General features: G+C 45.7%; 1 protein-coding gene across 6 annotated transcripts in view; it reads left to right on the top strand.

The window, feature by feature from the left end:
* The window catches only part of Tspan14 (tetraspanin 14), a 52,169-nt gene that overhangs the window by 21,199 nt on the left and 18,450 nt on the right, over window positions 1-12,520 (top strand). Inside the window, exons 1-3 of one of the 6 annotated variants that reach the window (XM_087201135.1) lie at window positions 109-914; window positions 1,405-1,498; window positions 3,503-3,600. In XM_087201135.1, the coding sequence (XP_087057261.1) occupies window positions 3,520-3,600 (81 nt within the window). In that variant the 5' untranslated portion in view covers window positions 109-914; window positions 1,405-1,498; window positions 3,503-3,519. Of the gene's footprint in view, window positions 1-108; window positions 915-952; window positions 1,499-1,552; window positions 2,153-3,502; window positions 3,601-6,828; window positions 6,895-12,520 lie in introns of those variants that run through there. The other 5 variants (XM_013066669.3, XM_004867745.4, XM_021246721.2 and 2 more) reach the window with 5 other exon arrangements.

Genomic DNA, 12,520 nt, shown 5'->3' with positions numbered 1-12,520 from the left:
TTTATTAGATATGAATCTTTCCAGGTCATAAATATTTACCTTTTCTCATAATTGCAGCTGCAGACAGCTTTATCATTTCTGTTTCCTTTATTATTTTACTGTTACTTTTAATCATGTGGGAATTTTTGATAATCTTGTACTTTGGATTTGTTTTCCTGTTGCCTCAGGAGAGAAAATGATTAACATGGGCTTGCTGAAATAGCCTCTCTTGGGTATTTGTACACATGCGCATACCTGTGTGCCCTTTAAATATTTAGATTGAGTTTTGCTTATTTAATTCTCCTCAGATTGCTAATCAGCTATCCCAACACTATTAAATAATTCTACCTTTGCCCTGTTTTGAGAAGTTGATTTGACAAACATATGCCTTCTATTTGCCATGTAAATGCTTTGTTTTGTGCTAATAAATTCTTGGAGTTGAGATAGTTTGAGGTCTTGGTACTTTTCTACTCTCACAAAATAGCTTTTGGTTTCTTCTCTGCTGGAGAGGTAATTAGTATTAGGGAAAAGTTCATTCACTTATAGAAAACTAAGATTCTTAGTTGTGCATGCATGTGTGTGTGTGTGTGTGTGTGTGTGTTTTGTGTGTGTTGAGGTAAATGGTAATGGTTTAATTGAACATGACAATTGGTAATAGGCTAAAATAAATTTTGCTAGCAGTTGGTATGACTTGGTTTAGCAAAGAAGGTGAGGTGCCAAGTTCCACAGTCCCTTTGAGGTCATTTGGGATCAGGTATCACTGTTTGATCATCCAGCTTGGGCTTGGACCGCACCATCTGTGCACACAGAGTTATCTCCTGGTCAGTTGTGTGGCTTGTGGGGTGGAAGAACTGTGAAACCAATGGGGGAAAGAAGCCAGGCGCCATGTGGAGGTTTCACTGCTGCCTGCCTCTCTGTGAGGTTCCCAATGATCTGTGAGTGTCCTTAATGACTGGCCTGGAGCTGAAAGAGACTGGGTGAGGGTCCCTGGGTCAGGACAGGATAACCAAGTGCCAAGGGCCCTAGGCAAGAGAAGCGGGGCTGAGTCACCAGTACTGGCCTGACCTGTTTGCTCATTAGGTAGTTCCCCTGTGGAGCTGCAGTCTGGGGGAAAGGAGGGAGTCTGGCTTTTTTACTTCCTCAGAGCTTCTGGGAGGTTCTTTGCTGTGGTCACAGGGCACCTTCTAGGATCCCTAAGCATCTGGGTGCTGTGTGTGACCAGGCCTTCCAGACTTCTCCAGGAACTTGGAGGAAGAGGGAGCACTCTTAAGGGTCTAAATCATCTTGTTCACAAAAACAAACAGGGTTTCTACCATCCAGAACATTTTTCCTGCCCACTAGTATACTTCTATACAACTAGTATAGTTGGCTGTTCACTTCATAAACTTAATTGAGTTGTAGGTTTAAAGTACTTTTTTCCTACAGTCATGAGTCCAGCCACCTGTAGCCCCCTCCACCAAATATATAAAACCAAAACCCCCAGTGCTTTGGGACTCTGTCATCTGTGGAACACAAGCAGGTGAGTGTTAGCTCCTTTGGTTGGTTGTTACCCTACCCCTGACAACATGGTTCTTCTGCCTTCATAGGACCTCCAGAGGGACTGCATCCCCCTTCCCCGTGGCTAACCCCTGGCCATGGATCCAGAATGTCTTAGTCACCTGAAGTACTTGTCAGTAAGAAGGACTTAGGGCCCCACCCAGGCCCACTGCAGATCTGGGGTCTGGGGAATCTGATTCTGATAAGTGATCCTGATCCTGCCAGCTGGGCCTTTCACACTTTCGACAGCAGGGCCTGGTCACTAAGAGCCACGTTTCAGTTGGGATGCTGAGGCTCCAAGTGCAGCGCCTTTGATGCGCTTGGCTGCGCCATGCTGCTGCAGGAAGGTAGCTGTGTCTCAGCAGGGAGCTCCTTGCTCTGCCTGCAGCCACCCTGTGGCCCCCTTCACATCCAAGCTCAAGTGTGTGCCCTGCCACGGAGTGCTAGGCCCTAAGGATGCCTGCGTTCCCTCTCACTCACAGAGTGGTGTTATAGGCATGCAGAGAGGGCGTGGGCATGGGAGCTGCCAGGTGTTGTTGCCTCTCTGGCTAGGTTTTGAGGTTAGATAGGCTTTCTTATCAGGGCACTGACTGCTCTTCTGTCCCTCCTGGGAAGGCCGAAGCAGGGCGAAGAAATGGTAAGTCTGCTCCACACCTGAGGGCTGTTGAGCAGCCACAGGGCCTGTTTTCAGGGGAGTATGGTCTTGTGTCCCCTGCTGACATCATTTTCTCAGAACATTACAAACCAGCACTGGTCTCCCATGGCCACCTCCCTGGAAGGGGTTTTGCAAGTAGCTTCTTCCCCGAAAGGTGCATAAGCTGGCTTTTTACTGGCAGTCAGGGCTGGTTGTTTCCTTGCTGCCAACCATGGTGGACTTGTTTGTTCTTGCCCTGGGCTCTCTGTGCGTTGGAAAGTGGGAGGTGAACAGGGCCAGGGTTTGGGCGCATTTCCCTGTGTGACCTCAGAACCTGCCTTGCCCCCATCTTGGGCCCCCTTCCTCTCTCCCATTCAGCCTTGCTTAGGGAACAGGGGATGGTGGAGGAGTTCAGGGTCACTGGATTGCCACGGGGGTTCAGAGTAATACTGGTTGGCCAGGCCTTCAGAATTCCCCTTTGATGTCATTCCTGCCTTTTCTTAGGACTCCATGAGGGACTTTGGGGATGGCCACAGACAAACAGCTTCCCCCTCTTAACCCCTCAGGTCACAGGCTTTCCCATGAAGGTTCTATAGTCCAGGCTTCACTGCAACCCCAGGGGCCTGAGGTCATGGTAGGCAGAGCAGGGCTGGAGTGAAGAAAAGCTGGGTGGGCTAACTGCTGGCCACTGTGGGGTCAGGGGTCCCGACCCAGGCCAGGTTGTCAGGGTTCACCTTGCTGTATGCTAGATTGGGAGGTGGCCTCAGGTGTTAGAAAGCAAGGACAGAGCCTGCCTTTTGGCTTTGCGTAGTGCCCACACGTTGACTTGAGCCCATGCTGCCTGACCTTTTATCTCTCCTTCCTAGACATGGCTCTTTTGTGGTCAAGTCCTGTATTCTTGGTTGGCTCTGGTAGATGGGAAGAATGTGGACTGTGGAACCCTCTGTACTTGGTTCAGATCCTAGGCTCTGTTGTTGCTTCCTTGTCCTTGAGCAAGTCACACAACTTTTCTGAACTGTTTACTGAGCAAAAGATAGAAAAATCAAAAAGGGTTAGGAATGTTTGGGATTCCAAGCAGAATTCCTGGGACTTAGAAGATACTGTGAAACTTGTCATCTCCCTTCTTTAAAAAATTCTCCTCCTATTCTTTTGTTTGTTTTTCAAGGCTAACAATTCTGCTTCCCCAGGAGCTGGCACTGGTCTAGCAGTGCCTGATCTAGCAGGATACTAGGGAGACTGTGTGGAGATTTCTGAAGCCTGACTCTGAGCCTCACCTTTGCTTTTTGCTTGGGGGATTTTCTGGAATGATATTTGGAAATTAAGCCTGCCATCTCATCGTCCCTATCTCTGTAGGCCCTGCCTCTCAGAAGATGCACTATTACAGATACTCGAATGCTGAGGTTAGCTGCTGGTACAAGTACCTCCTGTTCAGCTACAACATCGTCTTTTGGGTAAGTGCAGGGGTGTGGCCATGTTCCTACAATTCCTCATTATTGAGTAAGTCACCATTCTTCACAAACATTTGATGTGCAGCCCCTGGGTGAGGCTCTGAGATGAGCCTGGTGGGTAGGCTCTGTGGGCCGGTCAAAGAAAGCAGACTAAGGCCCTACTTACCTCTGCCCAGATGCCCGTCTCCCTGTCCTCATCCCTGCCTCCAGAAGGCTCCATGAGATCATGGCAACGTGGTGCCTCATGGGCACTTGACCATGGACCAGGCCCTTCTCTAGGGTTCTGGGAGGTGACACTGGACAGGGAGAAAAGTTCTGCCCTTGTGCTGACAGTTCACCAAGGGTGGTGGGGCTTGCTGGGCATCAGTGAGCAGATAGGAGGCCGGGGAGTCTAGAGTGATCAGGAAAGAACATCCTGAGGAGGTGACTTGGGGCTGGACTTGGGATGAATTGAAGAGGTAGGTAAGTCAGTTCTGGGGAGGAAAGCTCCAGGCCAAGCTCAGAAGCCTTGAGGCAGGAATGAGCTTGGCATGTGCAAAGGACAAAAAGTGTCATGTGGCTGGAACTGAGTAAGGGCAAGAGGGTACACAGGCAAGGACAGAGGTCCCATAGGGGCAGTAAGGATTCAGTAGATAGTTGGAATTATTTTCTACTTCTGTAAATAACTCTTGGAAGGTATGAGTTAATGGAGTGACTGCAGAGAGGGTGGAGGGTGGTCGTATCCTGTTCTCTAGTGGGAATTTGAGTGTGGAGTGGTAAGTTTGAGTTGTCTCTTAGCCACCTTCACAGGGATGGCACTTTCTTTGGTCTTTGAGAGCATCACCAAGAACATGTTGACTGAGAGGAGGGATGACTGAATACTGGGCCCTGGGGGCTAGGTGTAGGAGGAAAGCCGGCTCGTAGCTGACTGGTAATGAGTGTCCCCAGGTGAGGAAGACCATCAGAAAGGAGCAGCCAGCCATATCCAGTGTGGTGATGCAGGATAAAGATAGCAGCCTAGTGATGGCTGCACAAGGTGGAGGCTGTGGTGACCCTTACTGGAGCCGCTCTGTGCTCTAGGTGAGGGTTGGGAGATGATATCCAGCTGCAATTGGCCGAGGAGCCAAGGGAACGTGCTGGAGTGAAATGGTGCCTTCTGACAGTTCTTTTAAAGTCTGTCCTGAAAGAGAAGAAGGAAAACTGGGCCTTGGCTGGTAGTGGTCAGGGGTTCCAAGGGATAATTGTGTGTCTTGCCTGAGGGATTGGTCCAGCAAGAGGCAGACAATAACCCTGTGCCAGAGGCTTTTAAATCACACAGGAAGCATGGTTTAGAGGTGTCTGTGGGGGCAGATAGAGGCAGGGACAGAGTGGCCGTGATACATTGTACTTCTACTGTGGATTGGTGGTTCCTGTTTGGACTGGTGGTACTGGAGAACAAAGCTAGTTTACAAAGACCTTTTGGCTTTTCAACTTTGATTTTATAGCATCGTTTCCTGGCAGTTTATCTCAGTGTGATTGGTTTTTTTTGTCCTGAAAGACAAGGTGGGATTTAGTGATTTGTCCTTTGACCAGCAGAATCTTCACTGACCCTACAATAGTGAACGGCTATTGTGGGTTGTGTTAGCCTTCTGTTATTCCGACAAGACCTGAGGTAGTTCACTTACAAAGGGAAAAAGCTTACTTTGGTTAATGCTTTACTCATGATCAGGTGGACTACCTGCTCTGGGCCTCTGGTGGGGAGATTTGATTTGAGCAGAACAAATTATCTCATGGCCAGGAAGCTAAAGGGGTGGGAAGGGGCCAGGTGCTCGCAATCTCCTTCGAGGGCTCATTTCCAAAGACCTGAAGATTTCTTCTCCACCTGCCTCCTAAAAGTGCTGCCATCTCCCAGTAGTACAACCCTTTAACATGCGGGCCCTTGGGGATATTCAGCATCTGAACTACAGCCATGCAGCTCCTGCGGGTCCCTCCTTTGGGAGGACTGTGCCTCATCCTAACCATGTGTAGAGGGAAGCCCTCTGCTTCCACATGGTCTACTTCTGCCCCCAGGCCAGGTGTGATGGACAGCTGCCTGGGCTATGTGGGCAGCCTGACTCTTTGCATACTTGAACACCTGGCTCTTCCCCTTCTAGCTATGCTTGTGAACATTTATGCCTTGGCCTCTGACTCTCACCCTGATTTCTGCAGCTGGAGCAAACTCTACTGCTGCTGTGGCTAAGGGCCCTGGTCAGCTCTGTTTCTTCAGAGGGTCTTCAGACCTGTTTCTTGTTCCCCTTGCTTGGCAGTACATTTGCACCCCAAATTTAGGTTGCAGAGTTTGTGAATTCAGAGTTGTAAAAAATCTACTTGGTTATAGAGGGGCGTTATTGTGTTACCAGGGTTTCACAGACCTAACAGTGTGTGTGGTTAAGAGTTAATCACTTTTCAGTTAGTGTGCACTGGGGCAGAACAGGAGGGCATAGGAACAGTTGGCAAATGAGAGTGCTTGGTTGGGAAATAGAAGTGTGAGGCCAGCTTCCTGCTCAGGCAGAAGCTGCCCAGCCTCTCCATGATGGTTCCTTGGAGGGATTTTTTTCACCTCATCTGCCCAGGAGCTGGCAGGGAGGAGTGAAGCCTGAGAGCTGAGGGTGGGCACAGCTGTCTAGGAGCTCTCAGAAAAGGAGGGAGCCAGGCTGCTGGGGACTGTCACCTGGGCTGAATGTCTTTAAAAGCCTGGGGTTTCTATTGTGAACATTGCTCTCTGCTGCCTGTTGTCTGCCTCATAAGGTTGCTGGTATGCTAACAGTCCTTACCTCTTCAGAGAAGGTTTTTTAAATGGGGAAAATAGAAAAATATAATGAGCCTCTCGTTCCCATTATCTGGCTTCAAAAACTACCCATGGGGCTGGGGAGTTAGCTCAGCAGCACCATGCCTGCCTCGAAAGTGCAAGGTCCTGAGTTCGATCCCAGGTACCCAAACAGCAACAGCAACAACAACAAAAAACCTACCCACTCACTCCTGGCTGATGTTATTTCATTTGGGTGCCTTTGTATTATTTCGGAGCAAAGCCTAGAGAGATGATTTTGCACAGTGTTAGATTTGGTTTGACAAATGAAAGGTGAGCATTGGAGGATTGCTCAGCAGGCAACTCTGAATATACAGAAGGCAACCTGTTGTTTCTGTGACCAGTTCTAGGTGCAACACACACATAGCTTTTAATTTTTAGCAGTTTGCCACCATTTAGTGTTGTTTTTACAATAACTTTCTTTGTAGATATTACCTGTGGCAATTTCTGACTTGGGGCTGTGATTTCCCATGGACCTGGAATACCTGCCTTGGGTAAGAAACATGGATTCTGCTGGTATCTCTGTTGTGGACCTCATGGTCATGGGGATGTTAGGGAAAATTGCTTCCAGCCCCCACCATTTTGAGAATACTAGCACTTTTTACTTTTTTAAAATCACTTTTTGTTTGTGCTAGACCTATTTCTAGTGCAAAATCTCACTTCAGCTCAGGGGAATACAAATCAAAACCACAGTGAGATACCACTTCTGGTCCATTAGGATGCCTGTTTAAAAAGAAAAACAAAAATCCCAAACAGAAAATAAATGCTGGCAAGGCTGTGGGGACATTGGTGCCCTGTGCACTGTTGGCAGGGATCCATCAAATGATGCAGCAATACTAGGAACAGCCTGGTGGGTCCTCAGGGAGTCACACAGAAGTGCCACAAGACCAGCAGTCCTCCTCCTGGGTACAGACCCAAAAGGGCGGAAAGCATATGTGTACACCATGGGGTTTTTTTGGTTTTTTTGTTTGTTTGTTTTTGGTACTGGGGATTGAACTCTGGACCTTGTGCTTGCAAGGCAGGCGGCGGCACCACTGAGCTAAATCCCCAATCATGCACACCATGTTCATAGCAGTGTTACTCACAGCAGCCCAAAGGTAACCATTGTTGATTGAATGGACAGATAAAGCATGGTGTGTATGTGCCAGAGTCTTATGTGCCCTTAAAGGCAGGCAGTTAGGACACGTGCTGTAGCAGTGGATGAAGGTGGAGAAAATTATGCTAAGTGAAATGAACCATGTAAAAAGGCAAATACTTTTTTCCACTTATAAGACATGTATTGTGTGGTTCCACTTTTCTTATAAAACCATAGAGACAGAAAGTGGAACATTGGTTGCCAGGGAATAGGGGAGGAGAGAGCAGGAGTGTCTTAATTCATTTGTGCTGCTATAATGAATACTGCAGCCTCAGTAATTTATATACAATAAAGGTCCATCTGGCTAATGGTTCTGGAGGCTGGAAAGTCCAAGAGCAGGGGCCCACATCTGATGAGGGCCTTCTTGCTGTGTCATAAGGTGGTGGAAGACATCATTTGGGAGAGAGAAAAACATCATTTGAGTGAGAGAGAACAAGATGGGGCCAGACTGTGGTGATAATGGCATTAATTCATTCACAAGGACTTTACCTTCATCACCTCTTACAGATGTCAGGTGTCAACACTGTGGCATTAGGAACTGAGTTTCTAACACATGAATTTCGAGGACACATTCAAACCGTAGCAGGGAGCATTATTTAATAAGTACAGAGTTTCAGTTTTACAAGATGAAAGACTTCTGTACACAGATGGTGTTGATGGTTATACCACACTAGATGCACTTAATGCCCCCAAACTGTACACTTCAAAATGGCAGAAATAGGAGCTTGATTTGGAGGCATATATGTATAATCCTAGCCTAGCACTCTGGGAGGCAGAGGCAGGAGGATCACAAGTTTGAACTCAGCTTGGGCAACTTAGTGATATAGTAAGAACCAGTGTCAAATAAAAAGGGCTAGGGATGTGCTTGAGGCAAAGGCCCTGGGTTCAATCTCCAGTACACTTCCTTTTTAAAAAAAAAAAAAAAAAAGCTAGAATAAGTTTTCAGTCATACATGTTTTAGCACACTAAAAGTTTTCAAAGTCTGACTTTGGTTTGCAGAGGGAGGGAGCTGGGAGAGGCACCCTGGAGGAGCTACGGGTGGCCTCTGTCTTGTTCTTCACCCTAGCCTGGTTCCACAGAGTGTGAGCTCTTGCTTTTGTTGAGTGAATTCTGGGGATGTTTCAGATGATGCCTGAAACTGCAGGATTGCTTTCCACCACATGTATGGAGTTTAATCTGAAAACGCTGGAATAAAGCCCTTGCCTGGATGTAGCTCAGAGTGAGGAGGAACTTGGATTCTTATAAAATACAGACAACGGGTGTCAGTTACACAGCAAGGAGAGTCCTGTGCTTGTTTTAGTTATAAAAAATGTCCTTTTAAGTGATGTTCTGCCATTGGCATTCCAGTGACTTAGATTAAGTCTGAGCCATGGCTTTTCTACTTATAAGCTTTTGACCTTCATAATCAGCCTGTTTCTGACTGAGGAGGGAGCCATGGACATTTGTGCCCTGTGGACAGCATGACGTGAGGTCCCTCCTTCAACTAATGGATGTTTCCCACCAGGAGGGTGGACATAGCATCTGTGGTCCAAATCAGGAGACCTTGGAGAGTGACAGATTTTTGAGAGTTCTGCCAGAACAACAGGTGTACCCCAGGGTCTATCCCAGCAAAACCTGGCCACCCTACCTGAGAGTGGGGGGGGCAAGGCTAGGGCTAGAGATGAGCGCCCTTTCCCTCCATCTTTGTGGGAGGAGTCTTGCAGTCTGCATGTGACCTTGCCTGTGCTCCTCTTTGTAAAGGGTGTGGCACCCTCCCTCAGGTGGTCTCTTATTCCTGGGCTCCTCTAACTGAGAACTGCTCTTTGTGAGCTGAGCTTGGTCCTTGTGATGTCAGACCTGAAAGCCTGATCCCCAGGTCTGAATGCAAATGGCTTCTGTGCTTCTGCCTCTTGGTAATTAAAGTAGGGGAAAGGGAAAAGTCTAGCGTTTTAATGTAGACAAATATTATATATAGATATACATTGGTATTGGACTGCTTTGCAACTTGTCGAATTTATTACATGACCCATTTTGAAGTGAAAATTTTGGCCCCATACTCATTGTTTATCTAAGGATGAGTATGGAAGTACCACTGCGCTTTTGCTTTCATTGCTGAAAAGATGCATTACCTTTTTTTCAAGTGCCTTTTCCTTTTCAAGTATTTTTTTTTAAGTTTACAATTACATGGGAATTCAAGAAGGCCAGACCTTACATCCCAGGATGACTGTATGTTCTCCAACATGTCAGTCTCCACCTGTAGGTATGCAGATTTGTGTCCGGTGCTCAGTGTCCTCATGTTCCTGAGGTTTGCATTTCCACATCCGTATCTCCTGGTGTAGAGCAGTGCCAGTGGCGACATAGTCTTCCCAATTGGGTTTTGTTTTGTTTTTTAAATTCCTGTATTGGAGCCAGGTATGGTGGTGCAGGCCTGTAATTCTAGCCCTCTTGGAGTCTGAGGCAAGAGGATTGCAAATTTCAGCCCAGCCTTAGGCAGTTTAATGAGATGCTGTGTCAAAATTTTAAAAATGTTTTTAAAAAGGACTAGAAGGTAGTTCAGTGCAAAGACTCAATCCCTAATACTTGAAAAAAAAAATCCCATATTGGACATTAGATTGTTTTGAGTTTTTCACTCTTCCAGATAAGGATGTACTGATTAGCTGTGGGTCGTACAGATTAGATTCTTCCTTTTGGGAGGGGAGGGAAGTCAGTCATTTGCGGAGACAAAGTCCCAGGAGTGAGATGAAATGGGTCAGAAGGTGTACATTGATTTGACCTGCCTGGCATACTTGTGTAGTCAAAATTACTTCTCCAGAATGGCCATCTTCCAATTCACAGAAAATAGGCTGCCTTATCTTTTGCCACGCTAGATGTGCATTTTCACCTCGAGTCTTGCCAAGGCAGAAGGTGCAGACTGTTGGTCAGAGACTCCAGAAGAACTAAAGGCTCGGCCTGGGCTGCTGGTCCCTGTGCTCCCCATTCAGCCATGGGCAAGGCGGGGACACCCAAGAGCTGACCAATGAAGGGACGTCAGGGTGCTCTGAGGTTATTACCTGGTGCATGTGATTATCGAGGGCTTACAGGGTACTTTGAAATTGAAATGACTGGCTGTAAGTGTGGGTGTTAATGCTACATCCCTTGCCGGCACCAGGAAGCATGGCACAAACTACTAGAGTGATCTGTCTTCTGTGTGCCAGTGTCTGGCTTTTACTTGCATTTCTTTTATCTCTCAGAAATTCTTTTTGTTTTGGTTTGGTTTGGTTTTTTTAATACCGGAGATCGAACTCAGGACCTTGCACTTGCGAGGAAGGCAGCGGAACCACTGAGCTAAATCCCTGGCCCCAGAAATCCTTTCTGAAAGTCACCTCTGTTGAGGTTTAATTTCAATAAGAATAACATTTACTCATTTTAAGAGTACAGCCTGATGACAGCTGTACCATGATGAAAACATTTGCGTGTTGCCGGAAGCTTCCCTTGTGCCCTCTGCAGGCTGCCTGCCCCTACATCTCATGGCTATACTTAACTTGACTCTTGTGTCTGACTGTCAGACTTCTTTTAGTTAGGCAATGTTTTCCTATTATTTTACTTTTCTAATTCCAAAGATTATTAAAATTGTTTTTTATTTTTAAAGATTATGGTTGGTAAAACATGTATAACAACATTTATCATTGCAGCTGTTTTTTTTTCTTCCCATACTGAGGATTGAACCCAGGGCCTTCACACTGAGCTGCATCTTCAGCCCTTTTTCATTTTTTATTTTGACACAGGGTCTCATTTAATTCACTGAGTTAGGGCCAGACTCAAACTTGGAATCCTTCTGGCTCAACCTCCCAGAGTGCTAGGATTACAAGCATGTGCCACCATATAAGGCCATCTCAACCATTTTAAGTGTGCAGTTCATTAGCATTAAGTATATTCACATTTTTAAATGATCATTATCACCATGTATCCAGTTTATTTCATTTATTATTGTTATTTCATTCTCTTCTTTATACTTGGGGATTATTTTGCTTTTTTCTTAGTTTCTGACAGTTTAAGATTAGATTGCTGAGTTTCAGGTTTTTCATTTTCCCTAATACAAGTATTCGAAGCTAGCGCATCTCACACTGTTTGATATGTTTTCACTTTGGTTAAAGTGTTTTTTGCATGTGCAGAACTGTGCATGTGATTTGTCTCCAGCTCTTCAGGCTAACTTCAGTAATTTCTTTTTTGTTACTGGATTGTGGGGTTTCTTTGTGTTGATTCTGTTTGGGAATCAAATCTTGGAATGCTGTATTTCCATCATTACTTTTTCAAATGTACGCCCCTCTTTATTTCTGGGACTTTCATTCTGCAGATCACCGAGGCTCTGTTCAGTTTTTGTTTTCTTTTCTTCAGTTTGTATGGTTTCTTCACTTTGCTTCCAAGTTCACTATCTTTTCTTCTTTAATATAATAGACTGTAAATTCTTTATTTCTAGTGTTGCTTTTCTGTTTCTAGTGCTAGTTTGATATGGGTCTTTTTATCATTTATTTATCTTATCATGTTTATATTTTCATTTAAATCCTAAACACTTTTACAATATTTGTTTTAAATATTTGTTTGCTAATTCCATTTTTCAAGTCACCTGTGCCCCCTCCTTACCGGTTTATTTTTTCCTTGTGGGTCACATTTTTTCTTCACATCCAGTACCTTTTGATAGGATGCTAGGTATGTTTTTTAGTTTTTTGTTTTTTGTTTTCTGGTACCAGGGATGGGACTTAGGATGTTGCACTTGCCAGGCAGGCATGGCACCACTGAGCTACATCCCTGGCCCCATACGCGAAGTCTTTTGTGCCTGATGTTTTTGTTAAGTTTAATGGATGCGATTCGTTCATGTTGTTAATATGTAGTTGTAGCTCATTCATTCTTATTGCTGTGTGAGATTTCATTATGGAAATAGATCCTTTGGGTTACTTACAATTTGAAGTGATTAAAATCTGTTAAATAAGTAGTGTACGGGTGTCCCACGTCCAAACATTGGAGCTAAA

The sequence above is a fragment of the Heterocephalus glaber genome, unplaced genomic scaffold, assembly GCF_053883595.1.
Source record: "Heterocephalus glaber isolate CG9 unplaced genomic scaffold, H.glaber_assembly_v1.0 deba00001755, whole genome shotgun sequence".
NCBI lineage: Eukaryota > Metazoa > Chordata > Mammalia > Rodentia > Bathyergidae > Heterocephalus > Heterocephalus glaber.
Note: the sequence above shows the minus strand (reverse complement) of the source record. Positions and strands in the feature narration are given on the sequence as shown.